This window comes from Terrapene carolina, unplaced genomic scaffold, assembly GCF_002925995.2.
Source record: "Terrapene carolina triunguis isolate 2854851 unplaced genomic scaffold, T_m_triunguis-2.0 Scaffold898, whole genome shotgun sequence".
Lineage (NCBI taxonomy): Eukaryota > Metazoa > Chordata > Testudines > Emydidae > Terrapene > Terrapene triunguis.
This window is the reverse complement of record NW_020665249.1, coordinates 77,879-93,850: the sequence shown is the minus strand read 5'-3', so window position 1 is coordinate 93,850 and position 15,972 is coordinate 77,879. Positions and strand designations below refer to the sequence as shown.

Below are 15,972 nucleotides of genomic sequence, written 5' to 3'. Positions count from 1 at the left end.
TGCTGACCCTTTCTCCATGGGCCTGAAGTTATTCAGGGATTCACATGGCACATGATGGACGCCTGTGCTCTGAACACTTACTGTTGTTTAAATTACTTTTAAGGATTCACTGCACTTTGCCCAACACTGCCACCCTGGGAGTTGCCTTGCTCCTACTTATAAGCCATGGCCTGGTGTATCCAGGGATTTGTAATTGTAGACTTTGGTGTACACTGTTGGGTGCCTGCTGGCACTGGCCACTGGGTCTGTGGGCCCCCCGCAGCTTCTGGAGGTATGTAACTGGAACAAACATGGCACTGTGAAGTGATGCAGTGACTCTGTGTCTGTGACTCAAACGGGGATGCCTCCTGGGGTATGCACAGGAATTTCTGTCTCAAATTGGGACAAAAAGTCTAAATCTACATTTTTCATGGAACAAAGTATTCTGAAATATTCCAGTTTGGAAACATGAAAAGGACCCTGTTGAAAGTAAAGGGTAAAATGTTTCATTTCAATAGGGTTGAAAGGGTTTGTTTAGCTAACGTTAAAACATTCACTCCCTGGCATGATCCCTCTCTCACTCACCCCTTGACTGTGCCTCACTGATTGCACTTGTACAGCACCCAGCACAAAGAGCTGTCCACCTAGGTGGGATCTGTAGGTGCTTCTGCACTACAAACTAATAACAACAGTGCCCTGTACATTAAAGCATCTGACTAGGACTAGCTGCATGAGCGCAGTACACTCTGCATTGAATGGCAATTTACAAGCCTCATTCCATACCGATGCAGAAAGAAACACACTTTGCTCTGTAAGTCACAAGAGATGGTGAATTCTCTGCATAGTGGGTGGGTTTGTGCCCATGTCCCATTGGTGTTTATTTTCCCCATGTAGGAGGAGGGTGGTTCAGGTCAGCCGTTTGGAGATGCATTTAACAATGTTTAATATGCTAACAATTAAATGAAAGAGACGGTGGCCCAATAATCCCGATAATACCACCACCACCAGGGTCACTCACTGGAAAATCAAACACTGATTAGAGCTTGTTCTGCCTACTGGTGTTAGTTACTTTCCCTTGTCAGAGCAAAGAAAACGACTACACATCCAATGTGCTCTCAGAGCCAGGCGGCACCAGGGTTGGGGTTCAGTCCTGGGGTCTGAGGAGAGTGAACAATGACCACTGGCCATTCAAGATTGTGGGCTTGCTAGAAATGCAGAGTTACAATCATACTAGGACATGAACTACCCCATGGTTCTAGCAACAGAGGGGCAGAGGGAGAGTTGTATCTGCAGTTGCCTGCTCAGCACAAGGAAAGTCACCCCAGTGCAAGCAGGCAGCTCAGAGCAGATGTACCTTTCAGGCCTGTATAGCTAGGTCCTTCTATGGTCCCAATCATCTCTCAGGGCTTTTCTACACGACAGGTTAGATCAGTATAACTTATATCACTCAGGGATGGGAATAAGCCACCCCCCGAGCAACATAAGTTACACTGACCTAAGCGCCGGTGTGGACAGCGTTATGACATAGCTACCGCCTCTTGTGGAGGTGGTTTTATTATGCCGACGGGAGAACTCTCTCCCGTCAGTGCAGCTGCACCACTGTAGTGCTTCTAGTGTAGACTAGCCTTCAGTCTCACCCCCAGGGGGAAGCAGGTAACACTGTCCCTCTTAGAAGATGGGGACCAAAGCTCAGAAAGATTCAGTGACTCAGCTGAGATCACGCAGTGAGTCTGTGGCAGAACCAGGATCAAACCCAGGAGTGGGGCTGGGCAGAAAACTGGTTCCCACCCAGCTCAGGAGAATTTTCAACATTCAAATTTTCTCTCCCATCTCAGATTGGGATGAAAAGTCAAAATTTTAAACATTTCTGTGAATCAAAAATCGGAAATAATTTTTGGTTTAGGTCAAAGTGTGACTGTAAATGGCTCTGTTTACTTACAAACCTTCAGGAGTAAGTGCCAGCCAGCCCTGGAAGAATGGAGACTAGGGGTCTCACGGGACATGTAACTATGTCACCTGGTACTGGAATCCATCTTAAACCTGGTGCTTTTCCATTTAGAAGGAGGGGTGGGGACCCAGAGAGACAAAAGATTCCTGCCTTGTGCCAAAGCCATAAAAGGGGCTGGAACAGAACAAAGGAGTCTGCCAGTCATGAGAAATCCCCTAGTTACCATCTGAGCTGGAACTATCAAGGACTGTACCAGGGAAAGGATTGGGCTCAGACTAGGAAGGAGTCTAGTCTGTGAAAGAAACTTATTGGCACATCTCTGAGGGTGAGATTTACCTGTATTCAGTTTCTTAATGTATTAGGCCTAGACTTGCAGGTTTTGTTTTATTTTGCTTGGTAACTTACTTTGTTCTGTCTGTTATTACTTGAAACCACTTAAATCCTACTTTTTATACTTAATAAAATCACTTTTGTTTATTAATTAACCCAGAGTAAGTGATTAATATCTGGGGGAGCAAACAACTGTGCATCTCTCTCTATCAGTGTTATAGAGGGCGAACAATTTATGAGTTTACCCACCGTGTATAAGCTTCATACAGAGTAAAATGGATTTGTTTGGGGTTTGGATCCTATTGGGAACTGGGTGTCTGGGTGCTGGAGACAGGTGTACTTGCTGAACTGTTTTCAGTTAAGTCTGCAGCTTCGGGGACGTGGTTCAGACCCTGGGTCTGTGTTGCAGCAGGCTAGCGTGTCTGGCTCAACAAGGCAGGGTTCTGGAGTTCCAAGCTGGCAGGGAAGACGGGCTCAGAGGTAGTTTCAGCACATCAGGTGACAGTCCCAAGGGGTTCTCTGTAATTGAACCCGTCACAGTGAGTGTTCCATCAAACCCGACACTGTTTCACAAACAGTTTCTGTTTTGATCAATTGGCATTTTCCAACAACAACAAAAGTTGAATTGGAAAATTCCTGACCAGCTCTACCGAGGAGCACTGAGTCCCAGTCCAGCACATTAATAAAAAAGCCCTGCATTTCCTCACCATTCATTCCCATGGAAGCCCCCTATTCGGAGGCCTTACGTGGGCTGCTAAGCCTTGGGCTGTGGATTTGACATGCCCAATGCCTATTTATCACTTCCAGCCCATGTTAAAGGTTGAGTTGCACTGGGCGAATTTCACCCAAATGGCATAGGAAGCAGGTCGTGCCCTGAACTATTTTTAGCCCCAGTTCCCTCCTCCGCAGCAAACCCCTCCCCAAGGGAACGCAGCAGGTGGAGCAGACAGTTATTTACCTGGGGAGACAGATGTGGTTTTGTTTCTAAATTCAGTCCCTAATCACTGACAGCTGTTGGATCATGTGGACAGTTCATCTTGTATAAACCCACCCCATTCTTGTGCCCAGCTCAGCCTGGCACCATGGAGATCGTCTTGTTCGCTCTTCTGCTGAGCGCCACAGGTAACTGCTCTCCGCACTGGCCTCTCCTTTCTCCTTGTTCTAACTCCCCCAGGCTAATCCCCATCCATCCCATTTGCCTTGCAGCAGCCTCACAGCTGGAGGATGATGATAAGATAATAGGTGGATATGAGTGCTCGCCCCACTCCCAGCCCTGGCAGGTCTATTTCACATATGGCTCAAACCAACGCTGGTGCGGGGGGTCACTCATCAATGAGTGGTGGATCGTCTCAGCAGCTCATTGCTACAAAACGTGAGTAGACGGGTGCAGTTTGGGAGGATTCATCCCTGTCCTAGCACAAGGCACAGGCCCCTTTGGGTAGGAAGAAAGTCTTCAGTGGGACCCAGGCCTTGTGGGTGTTATGTGGGGGCCTTAAGTCTTCCCATGGTCCCAAGCAACTGAACCATGGGAAACACTGTGATGCAGTTGCCAAAAAGGCTAATATAATTCAAGGGTGTATTAGCAGGAGTGTTGCATGTCAGACAAAGGAGGTCATGGGCCATTTGACTTGGAACCGGGGAGGCCTCAGCTGATGTGGTGGGTCCAAAGCTGGGCGCCGCACTTTAGCAAAGATGTGGACAAGCTGGAGAGAGTCCAGAGGACAGCAACAAAAATGATCAAAGGTTTAGAAAACCTGACTTCTGAGGAGAGGCTAAAACAACTGTTATAAAGAAGCCAGGGATCAGTTCTCCCTGTCCACTGAAGGTAGGACAAGCAGCAATGGGTGTAATCAGCAGCAAGGCAGATTTATCTTAGATATTATGAAAACCTTCTAACTCTCGGGGTAGTTAGGCACCAGAACAGGCTCCAAGGGAGGGTGTGGAGTCCCCATCAATGGAAGGTTGAAGAACGGGCTGAACAAACACAAATCAGGGCTGATTTAGGGTTACTTGGTCTTGCCTCAGTGCAGGAGGCTGAATGTGATGACTTCTCGAGGTCCCTGCATTTCTATGACTCGGTGGCTGTTCCCTGCAGGCCCAGGACCCTGGTGGCTCATCTCGGGGAGCATGACACCAGTGCAGACGAGGGCACTGAGCAGCATATCCAAGTGGCCAAAGCCATCCAGTTCCCCCAGTACAACCAATACACCCTGAATAATGACATCATGCTGGTGAAGCTAGCCCAGCCGGCCCGGTTTGGTGCCTACGTGCAGCCAATCCCCATCTCCAGCAGCTGCCCTGTGCCAGGGACGGAGTGCCTGGTCTCTGGCTGGGGGAACCTCCTCACATCTGACGGTAAGATACAGTGGAGACAACTTCAGCTCAGGGAGCATCTGCAAGGGGGAGGGGGTCATCAGCAATAATCCTGACTTACACCAACTCCAATGGGGTTACTCCTGATTTACACCGGCCTGGGTGATGGGGAATCAGGCCCCATCTGACGGGTGCTTCCCTGCCATTGAATAGTCTGTGGCATTAGATTCCCATTTATCCCCATTCTCTCTCCTCCCCAGTTCAGTACCCGGATGCCCTACAGTGTCTGAATGTGCCCATCCTCTCTGACTCTGCCTGCCGTGCCGCCTACCCTGGTCGCATCACCACGAACATGTTCTGTGCTGGCTACATAGAAGGGGGCAAGGACTCTTGTCAGGTATGGAGGGAGCGGCTGGTTAGGTTTGTGGTGTGTGAGGAGGTTGCCTTTCATTCAGCTGCCCTGGGGTTCAAAGCGAATGCTGTTTCCTCACTACAGGGCAAGCAATCACCGTGCTTGGGTTTTGCAAGTACAAGGACAATGAGCTCTAGACATGTGTCCTGGGGATGTCAGGATTGGGTGATCATGATGTCATTGGCATCATTATAGGGTGCACTTGCACGTTTCTGGGATATTTCCTCTCAGTGGAGCCAGGTGTCTGTGTGTGTGCGCGCACGCGAGTGATAGGGTGTTCATGTGTGCAGAGGCATATGGGCGGGTTTGTGCAGAGAGGTGTGTATGTCAAGGGGTTTGTACACATTACTATTTAAAGAAGGTGGTGTGTGTAAGTGTGCGTGCACAGGGGTGTCTGTGTGCTAGTATACATGTGTGTATTACTAGTGCCTGAGAGCGGGTTCAGGCCCCGGTGAAAAAAAATTTTCGGGTCCCCCAGCAAGGGCGGACCGGCTAAACAGGGCCGACGAGGGGGAGGGAACCAGGGAAGCCGGGCCCCGGTAATTTGTACCGGCTTCCCCCCCCACCCCATCTCATTGGCCCTGTGCACAGGGATATGTATGTGCATGAATATGCATAGGAGGTTATGTCCGTTCCAAGGAGGACACCTTACCCCAGCTTGCAGCTCTGCAGAGAGAGGTCACGCTCACTTGCTAGACAATAAATCCACACCAACAGTAATGTCTGACCTACAGTTTCTAGGCAAAGCCCTAAAACTCTGCTCTAGCCCAGGGCCTAGGCACCAAAGAACTCTGACTAACCCCCAATGTACACGGCCCCTGGGGTGTGCACTGGCCCCTGTGCCTCGGGCAAGTTGATTCAGTCTCCTTCGACTCTGTCGGTTCCTGTGATGTGGTCTGGCACTTCCCACCCTAGCACTTGGCTGGTGCTGGGATGTCCCAGCGAGGGCATGTGTGAAGGAGAAGGATGGGGGGCCTGCGATGGGCAGGTCTTCCCACTGTTACCAACATCACCTGGACCTCGGCTGACTGACAGCCACGTCCAGCCCTAAGCGGTGACTCCTAGTCGCTTGCGCATAGTTCTCTTGCCAGATTCTAATGCAGGGGTGGGCAAAATTTTTGGCCCGAGGGCCACATTGAGGTTGCAAAACTGTATGGAGGGCGTGTAGGGAAGGCTGTGCCTCCCCAAACAGCTTGGCCCCTGCCCCCATCCACCCCCTCCCACTTCCCACTCCCTGACTGCCCCCAACCCAGCGAACCCCTCCTGCTCTTTGTCCCCTAACCGCCCCCTGGGACCCCACCCCTTATCCAACCCCCCTGCTTCCAGTCCCCTGACTGCCCCCCGACCTCTATCCACAGCCCCACCCCCTGACAGGCCCCCCGGGACTCCCACGCTTATCCAACTCCCCCCCCCGCCGTTCTCCATCCCCGTCCCCTGACCACCTCCACCCCTTATCCAACCCCAGCCCTGGCCCCCTTACCATGCTGCTCAGAGCAGCACGTCTGGCAGCTGCGCTGCCGGCGGGAGCCAGACACGCTGCCGCACTGCTCTCCAGGAGCATGCAATCCCGCTGCCCAGAGCGCTGCCTGCGCAGCGGCGTGGCAGGGGGACAGCGGGGAAGGGGGCCAGGGGTAGCCTCCCCGGCCGGGAGCTCAGGGGTCAGCCAGGACTGTCCCGCGGGCCTGATGTGCCCACGGGCCGTAGTTTGCCCACCTCTGTTCTAGTGCCATGAAGGGACCTGCACAACTCTTTGTTCCCTGCAGGGAGACTCCGGTGGGCCAGTGGTCTATAATGGAGAGTTGACGGGAGTGGTGTCCTGGGGCATCGGGTGTGCCCAGAAGAACCACCCTGGCGTCTATACCACAGTGTGTAACTACGTGTCCTGGATTGCGGAGGTCATTGCCAACAACTGACATGCGCAACCGCAGAGTACTTCTCCTGGCAGAGAGGCTGCGTTCAGACCGCCCCCGTCCCGCTTTGCCTGCTGCCTGGATAAAAGTGATTGAAAGCTTCTCAGTAAAACAGGGGGGCTGCCGTGATGCCAAGAACCCAGTAGGGAAGACACAAGATGCTTAGGAGAGAAGCATCAAATGCGGCTATGAAATCCCAACTCATCAATAAAACTCAGTTCCTACATCCTGCTGAATTCTTGGCATTTTTAGCCCAAATCAGCGCTTGCCTCCCACACGGGTATTGTTATAATTAGATGAATATTATGGTAGCAAGTGGATGCCTCAGGAGGCCCCTGCTGCGCTGGGTGTTGCACAGACACAGAGAGTGACACACCCAGCCAAAGCCAGGTCCCAATTCTATAGCTGGAGAATTGAGCTGCAGAGAGATTCAGTGACTTGCTCAAGGGCACACAGGAAGTCTGAGCTGCAAATTGGCAGCAGATAGCTGTAGTTCCAGCAGATGCCCATGCTGCATTAAATCATAGACTATTAGGGTTAGAAGGGACCTCAGGAGGTATCTAGTCCAATCCCCTGCTCAAAGCAGGACCAATCCCCAGACAGATTTTTGCCCCAGATCCCTAAATGGCCCCCCTCAAGGATTGAACTCACAACCCTGGGTTTAGCAGGCCAATGCTCAAACCACTGAGCTATCCCTCCCCCCAAGGTCATCGAGTCCAGCCCCCTGCCTTCACACTAGCAGGACCAAGTACTGATTTTTGCCCCAGATCCCTAAGTTGTATGGGATGAGTGGGGTGGGGTGCTGGGACTCATGGGGAACAGCCTAGGAGGCTGGCAATATAGAGCATGTCCCTAGTGTGCAAGTCACTGAGAATCTCATCCACTTCAGTAAGGCTTTTGCCTGGGTTTTGCCAGGACTCCTGGGTTCTATCCCCAGCTTGCTTGAGGAGTCACCAGCTCTTCCTCGCAGGAGAAGTGTTGTAAAAGCGTTTTACAGATATCAGTCACCACAGATGGCAACTGGGGACAGGTGCATTCAAGAGGGGAGGTGTGTGGAGGAGGGGAACCTCCCTGGTGGAGGTGTGAAGTCCCATGCCACAGAACCGCAGCAGCTGTGAAAGGTGGCCTTCCCCCAGCTACGGCTCCTGGCTGAGTGCTCCATGAGTATTCACATGCAGATTGTGAGCTCTCAGGGCAGGGACTACCTTGTTACCATACAGCAGGGGCTGGCATAGCAGGGCCTTGTCCCCAGGCTAGGGCTTCTCGGCCCTACTGCAAAGCACCTGAAAATAAATGGCTCTGCAGCCATGCAAGGCGTCCTATGAACACATGGACATCGCAGTTCCCAGTCTGCATTTCTCTCTTGTCCACATGGAGTATGGCCCAACAAGTCTAGGGGAGCCAGAGTGGCTGCACAGGTGCAGCTGAACCTGAACACATTAGTTATGCTAACCCTAACCCACAGACCCTCCCCCTACGGGAATTCCACCTTCTCCCTCTGCAATAAGACAGAATCCTCCCCCTCTCCCCACTCACGTCTCATCCACACCCTGCTTGAGTCACTCACCAGGCTCTCTGCCTCTTAGCCTGTCTCTACTGCAGCTTCCCCCCAGTCCTCTGTCCTGCTCCATCCCCTGGGGGGGTCAAAGACAGTAGCAGGGCTGTGGAGCATGGTGAGGGTCAGGGAGATTGGCTGGCATCAGAGAGGCTGGGCAGGTTGGGTTTATTCCACGGAGAAGCTCCCAGAAGATACTTACCTTGGTGCAGTCCCCTGGCACCTCCTCATTAACCCTGAGAAACCAGCCAGCTGCCACATGACCTCATCCTGGGGTGAAACAGCTGAGGGGTTACTTCCCTCTGCGCTCTCATGCACTGACCTCGGAGTCAGACTCAGTGCTCACTGCATTTGGGGGAGGGGACACTAGGGTGACCAGACAGCAAGTGTGAAAAATCAGGACAGTGGGTGGGGGGGTAATAGGAGCCTATATAAGAAAAAGACCCCAAAATCGGGACTGTCCCTATCAAATCAGGACATCTGGTCACCCTAGGGGACACCGGCCTGAGCAGCCCAGCGGGGCTGGGTTCTTCCCCCTGCTGGGTGAGAGGGAGATGGGAATGAGGCAGCCTGGCTGGGAGCAGCCAGCTATTGTGGGGGAAGCACAGGGATGAGGAAATACCCAGAGAGCATGATGCAGCTCCACACCACTCAATAAACACCCCTCAAGCATCTGCAGACCTCACATGCAACAGCTTCGACAGGCTGACCCTGCTGCCCTCACCCCCCAGCGATGCTGATGGGTCTCATGGAGCTAGAGCAGCAGGAGGGCACGCGCACTGAGGCACCCGCAGATCCAGCACCTCTGCCCCTCACGCCCAGGGGAGAGCCTGGTGAGCCTCCCCTCAACAGCAATTGGCCCCAGTTTAGTACTCAAGGGTCAGCCCCAGGATTCGGCAGGGCCACAGGCCATGGTAGCCAAGGCCCAGGGTCTCAGGTCATTGGCAGACACTTAGGGACCAGGGTTAGTAACTGGCCACCACAGTAAACAGAGGGAGCCCTTGTGCAATAGCATGTGTGGAAAAGTCTGGTGGCCTTAGCTGGGCTGATCTGGAGCTAAGCTGTGAGCCAGGCCTCTCAGAGCAAAGGCTGCTCCGCTGTTGTTTTTTTAGCCAGTGATGCAGCCCCCCCAGCCTCTGACCAACTCAGGTCAGTCTAACTTCAATACTTGGGAAGATATGTGAAGAAATGATTAGGAAATCCATTGGAAAGCCTCTAGAGAATACAGGCAGGGGGCCTGTAACCTGAGCCTTGCCACCCCTGGCTGAAGCCTGCGGTCCTCGGCTCTTGCCCTGGGCGGTGATGCTCGGGCTTTGGCTTTGGCCCAAGCAAGTCTAAGCCAGCCCTGGCGACCCCATTAAATTAGGGTCACAACCCACTTTGGGGTCCTGACCCACAGTTTGAGAACCGCTGACCTAGAGCAGTGACTTTAGCAAGCACAAAACTAGTGCAACATGTCTCATCCCCAAAATGGTACCTCCCGTAGCACAGCGCCCCCATATGCCATGCCAGGGTCCTGGGGTCAGCTCTAGCTGCAAGGGGAGTGTGCCCCCGACTCATACCCACCTTGCTCCCTGCAGTACAGCACCCCTGAGTTCTGGGTGGGGGAATGGGGTCAGCTCCATGAGGAGAGAGTGCCTCCCTATTGCGCTCCCACCACCCCCTAGCACTGAACTGGGGCATTAGTATCAGCACTGACTGTGAGAGGAGAGTTCCCCCCCTACTGAGGTCCCATCCCACTCCCTGAAGACAGCTATTAAGAGAGGTCTCCTGCCATTGTACTGCTCTTATGGTGCATATTGAGGGGTCTGGTATTAGAAGAATCAATCTGGCTAAGAATCAGAAATAAAGAGGTCAGTTGTATTTTAAGGCGTTATTAATTGCCATCAGTGGCTCATGTGAAAGCTGCATCTGCTGCAGATTAGTAATAAACTTTCCATAACAGCTCCCCTATAAATACCTGAGGGCTGGGGCTTGTTCTTTTCTGTCCAACAGCCTGGAGAGAAGTATGACAATGTGGCTCGTGATGGCGTTGCTTGCGGTGGCAGGTAATTATGTTGTATGCAGCCAGGCTAGCTTGTGGAGCTCGGTAGTGACGAGGGGCCGGGACATAGCTGCAAAATCAGAGTGAAATTAAACAGGCTCCAGCTAAGCCTGTTAGAATGAAACTAATGTAATTTCTGCACAAGCTACTGAATTAGTGACAGAGCAGCTGAAACCTCTGGGTTTGCCTGAGGATTACTGTATCACTGTGATGCATTAGTGATGGATGAAGGGCCAAGTGCTGTGCTGAGTCCTGCCTCTGCCCAGCAGGAGTAGTGACCTACCGATAAATGGGAACAGCATGTTGGCCCATTTCAGCATAGGATGGAGTCGTGTCTATCTGACTGGTGACTGTTACAGAAATAAGTCCCTAGCCAGCAAACTGGGTACATAACTTCACTCACAGGTGCAAACCCTATGGGAGGATTCACCTGAATAAGGTTTTACACGCGTCTTTGCAGGATCAGGGGCCAATGAAATGAATCCCACAAGCCAAACTTAAGCATGTGCTCAGTCTGCACCACCTTGTCAGGGCTTGCAAGAGGTTAATGCTCCCAACAACAGACACTGAGGACACAGGCCCTTTATCTCCCTAAGAATTTTATGCAAATGATGTTGGAGAGTCATTTTCAAGATTAAATTAATTTATGTATAAGATGCCTCCAGGTCACTGATCACAGCACAGATTAGTGCAAAAGCCCAGGTTCTATTCACCCTATGGAATTGTTGCAGAGTGTGGGGGGAGTCAGGGCCCTGGCCCCCGACCCCTCCCTTCCTGAGATTCACCGTGACTCTCAGCCAGCCAGTAAAACAGATGGTTTATTAGAGGACAGGAACACAGTCCAAGACAGAGCTTGTAGGTACAGAAAACAGGATCCCTCAGTCAGGTCCAGGGGGGGGGGGGGGGCATGGGGAGGGGTGAGCTCAGACCCAGGTTCTGGGCCTCCCCCCCATTTCCCCAGCCAGCTCCAAACTGAAACTCCCTCCAGCAGCCTCACCCAGCCACACCCCCCGGCTCCTCCTTCAGCCTTTGTCCACCTGGCCCCAACTCCCTGGGCTCAGGTTATGCAGGGCAGCCACCATCCTTTACGTCAGGCCTGCACAACTCGTAAAGCGGCGAGGGCCATATTACTCCAAAGAAAACAGCTGAGGGCCGAACCCCCCCGGCCCCGCCAACCCCCCCCCCCCCCCACCCCCCCCCCGGAAACACCCCCCCCCGCGCTCCAGCGCTGCCGAAACACCCCCCCCAGCGCCGCCCGCCCCCCCGAAACAACCCCCCCCAGCGCCGCCCGCCCCGCGGAAACAAACCCTCCTTCCCTAGCGCCGCCCCACCAAAACAGCGGTATTGAACCTTGGTAATATGTTATAGCGGGCCCCTAAGATAGTATTGTCATAGAAATTTCTGTCTGTTCCAGCTGAGGAATAAGGAGAGATGGACACAGCTAGCCAAGCAAGGAGCCCCGGGAGGGGCGATCCGTTTATTTCAATTGCAATTGGGTTCGAGCTCATAAGTCAGCAAGAACAAAGAAAACACTTACACCAAAGCATTATATGCAGTTGCTTATGATAATCTATCGCTCTATGATTGGCCAAAATTTGCCATCATTACCATACATAATTAGCAAGCTACATGTAACTGCCCCTCTTATGACCCCTTATTGTTCATTTACTTGCCCCCCACCCTTGTTATTTTGCAAACTAAGTAGTTAGGTATCTGCAGGGCACAGGCACAGGGAGTTCCATTGTCTATAGGTTTGGAGTTTGGCTACATTTCCTCTCGAAGGAACTTCCTGAGTTAAGACAACCTATAGCTGACCCCGTGTGTACGGGACAAATTTGCCCCCTGGCCGTTAAGTAGAATAATTCTATATCAGTATAATTAAGGTAAAAGAAAACTGTCTTTTTGCTAGAAGTAGAATAAGATCTTCCCCACACTTTGTAATCAATTCCCCTTTGAATGAATGAGGTGTGAATGAGGAAGACGTGGAAGGCAAGCACCTCCAGACAGCTGCAACCCTTGGAGAGGGGATGGGAGCCAGACCAGATCAGTAGAACAGGTCAGCCACCGATTCACCACTCGCCTCCTCAGCTCCCCTCCCCCGCCGCCGGCTCACCTGCCCACTCGCCTCCTCAGCCGCCGGCTCACCTGCCCCGCCACCACTGCCCGCCCACTCGCCTCCTCCCCCCCCCCTCCCCCGCTGCTTGCCTACTCACCCCCTGCGGGCCACACAGTGAGCCCACGCGGGCCGCATGTTGTGCAGGCCTGCTTTACGTTCTGGCCGTTAGGCATCATCCCTCAGTGAAATCACACCCTTATTTCCCATCACCATCTAGTATCAATGCAGACAGTAAACGTAAAACTCCCATGCAACATTACCAGGTTAATACTCCCTACTCCGTCACAGGGATTTATTCACCTTCTGCATTTTGCTCGTCTCGGGCAGGTGGAACAAAACTCAGCAGTTGCATTTTCTAGCTCCCACTTGCATGAGCCAAGGTTCTTGTCTTTAGTTTTCCAACACTGCAAGGAAATTAAAAAACAAACAAACAAACAAAAAACTAAGGTGACAGCTGCTGTCCGATCTCGCAGTCCAACCCACATGGGAAGCACCAGCCCATCTGAGTTTGTATGGATCCGACTGCAGGATTGGGACCCTGGTTCCCATTAAAGCAACACTCTTGGTTTTAGGTTTTGGTAAAGTCTCCCATTTACAAAATGTACCCCGGGGAAACTCAGCATGGTCACAGCAGCCACTGAGTTCAGTGACAGCCCATCAGACCCTGGGCCAGGCCAGATGATAGGGGCCAGGAATGAGAGTCCAGATCTTCCCCAGCTAGGCTGCATGCATCTCCCCTTGTTACCAGTTCACCCCTATAACCACACTAACGTTGTCTCCCCACAGCTGCTGCCCCACAGGGAGTAGACAAGATAATTGGGGGATACGAGTGCAGCCCCCATTCACAGCCCTGGCAGGTTTCCCTGAACACTGGGTACCATTTCTGTGGTGGATCCCTCATCGCGGACCAGTGGGTGGTGTCAGCTGCCCACTGCTGGTACTAGTAAGTGAGGAACTCACCGTCTCTGTGTGCTTGTCACTGTTGTTATCGCAGTCCCAGAAGGGTGGGAGCAGGCTGGGGCTAGGGAGCTTGTGGGGGATGTCCAGAGGGGCTCTGAGCCACCATTTGTTTCCCAGCCCCGACTCCATGCTGGTGATCCTGGGAGACCACAACATCCAGGTCTTTGAACACACCGAGCACCTGATGCGCATCGAGACCACTGTGTTGCACCCCAGCTATGACGAGCAGACACTGGACCACGACATCATGCTCATCAAGCTGGCCCACCGCATCCAGCCGGATGCCTACGTGCGACCCGTTCCCCTGCCGACTGCCTGCCCAGAGGTTGGGTCTCTCTGCATGGTGTCAGGATGGGGTAACATCCTCAGCGATGGCTGTGAGTTCCCTCTGTCTCAGGAGTCCCAGGCTATTCAGCACATCACACTCAGCTGTCTAATAATTATATGCGGATGACACAGCCCACACTGTGCAGATGTTCAGGAGGGGACAGTCCCTGTCCTGCCCAAAGACCCACAGTCCAAGCACAGACACAGCTGGGCAGAGGCTAGGGATAGGGACAGCAAACAGGGATTTTATACAAGCCTGACTCCCAGGTCCCCCCTGCTCTAGCCCTTTAGGAGCACATTCCCCTCCCAGAACTGGGACAGAATCTAAAGTGCTTCACTCAGAGCGTGCTGCCACCGTGTGCAACATTCAGGATAGTAAAAAGAACAGGAGTACTTGTGGCACCTTAGAGACTAACAAATTTATTGTAACATAAGCTTTCGTGGGCTAAACCCACTTCGTCGGATGCATGTAGTGGAAAATACAGAAGGAATATATCATACATACATACATACATACATACATATATACATATATACACACACACACACACACACACACAGGGAACATGAAACAATGGGTGTTACCATACACACTATAAGGAGAGTGATCAGTTAAGGTGAGCTGTTGTCAGCAGGAGAGGAAAAAAACCAAAACTGTTTGTAGTGGTAATGAAAGTGGCCCATTTCCAGCATTTGACAAGGAGATACAAGGAACTGGGGGTGGGTGGAGATAAGCATGGGGAAATAGTTTTACTTTGTGTAATGGCCCATCCACTCCCAAAGTAAAACTATTTCCCCATGCTTATCTTCCCCACGCCCCCCTACAGTTCCTTATATCTCCTTGTCAAGTGCTGGAAATGGGCCATTTTCATTACCACTACAAACAGTTCCCCCCGCCCCCTCCTGCTGACAACAGCTCACCTTAACTGATCACTCTCCTTATAATGTGTATGGTAACACCCATTGTTTCATGTTCCCTGTGTGTGTGTGTGTGTGTGTGTGTGTGTATATATATATATATATCTTCCTTCTGTATTTTCCACTACGTGCATCTGATGAAGTGAGCTGTAGCCCACGAAAGCTTATGCTACAATAAATGTGTCTCTAAGGTGCCACAAGTACTCCTGTTCTTTTTGAGAATACAGACTAACACGGCTACTACTCTGAAACCATTCAGGATAGTGATATAACTCAATGACTTACCGTCACTCCCCCTGAAGGAATATACCAGCGTGGTGTGGGAAGGAGGAGAATCCCTGGTAAGACCAATTCTTCTCTGCCTTTTAGTGCTAAGCGCCAAGAACCTGCAGTGTGTCGAAGTTCCCATTGTGAGCGACCAGGTGTGTGAGCGCTCCTACCCCGGGATGATCACCAGCACCATGATGTGCGCTGGGTACCCGGAAGGAGGCAAGGATGCATGCCAGGTGAAGGCTAACAGTCATGGTCCTGTCTGGGTCTTACAGCGACTCTAGCCCTTCTGCTAACACACCAGAGGTCAGGAGGGATCTGTCAATGCAGGCCCTGGGTGATGCATGCAGTATAAGGGACTGGAGGGATTCAGTGACTTTAACAGGCCATTAATTTGGTGGTATTGCTTTCCCTCCACTCACACACAGGGAGATGCTGGTGGACCTTTGGTCTGCAACGGGGAGTTGCAGGGCATCATGTCCTGGGGATTTGGCTGGGCCCAAAAGGATCACCCTAGCATCTACACCAAGATCTGCTCTCTGCTGTCCTGGATCAAGAGCACCATGGCCGCTAACTAGCTCAGACAGAACAACACTTTCCACTTGGGAACATGGACTCTCCTCACTCTGCTGGGCCCAGCTGAAGGGAAGGTTATAGTGGTCACTGGGAATCACCTAGGACCTGGGCACAAAACAGAACACATATTCCATACACATGGTGAGACCGTCTCAGTGCTGGGAGGTGCAATACCACTGTAAGATGGTAAGAGGTGCAAGAGATGGCAATAAATCCAGCTGTCACCACATTATTCTTGTCTGTGTCGTGCTCTGCGTCATAGCAACTAGCCATTTTTAGGTTTTATGGCCAGAAGAGACCTAGTCCGATCCCTG

The 15,972-nt window shown here is 52.1% G+C and overlaps 2 protein-coding genes across 3 annotated transcripts; both read left to right on the top strand.

The window, feature by feature from the left end:
* Positions 1-3,331: 3,331 nt before the first annotated feature.
* Positions 3,332-7,037, top strand: LOC112116276 (trypsin-like). 2 transcript variants are annotated; one of them, XM_024213658.1, is made up of 4 exons: positions 3,332-3,629; positions 4,353-4,612; positions 4,831-4,967; positions 6,746-7,037. In XM_024213658.1, the coding sequence occupies exons 1-4, from the start codon at positions 3,340-3,342 to the stop codon at positions 6,893-6,895; spliced, it is 837 nt and encodes a 278-aa protein (XP_024069426.1). In that variant the 5' UTR covers positions 3,332-3,339; the 3' UTR covers positions 6,896-7,037. The 2 variants fall into 2 exon arrangements, with proteins under 2 accessions (XP_024069426.1, XP_024069425.1); XM_024213657.1 differs by lacking the exon at positions 6,746-7,037 and having other exon boundaries at positions 4,831-5,446.
* Positions 7,038-10,455: 3,418 nt separating this feature from the next.
* LOC112116277 (anionic trypsin-1-like) lies at positions 10,456-15,660 on the top strand. Its single transcript, XM_024213660.1, has 5 exons — positions 10,456-10,495; positions 13,394-13,550; positions 13,685-13,944; positions 15,182-15,318; positions 15,511-15,660. Exons 1-5 carry the CDS (start codon positions 10,456-10,458, stop codon positions 15,658-15,660), a joined length of 744 nt encoding a protein of 247 aa, XP_024069428.1.
* The last annotated feature ends 312 nt before the right edge of the window (positions 15,661-15,972 follow it).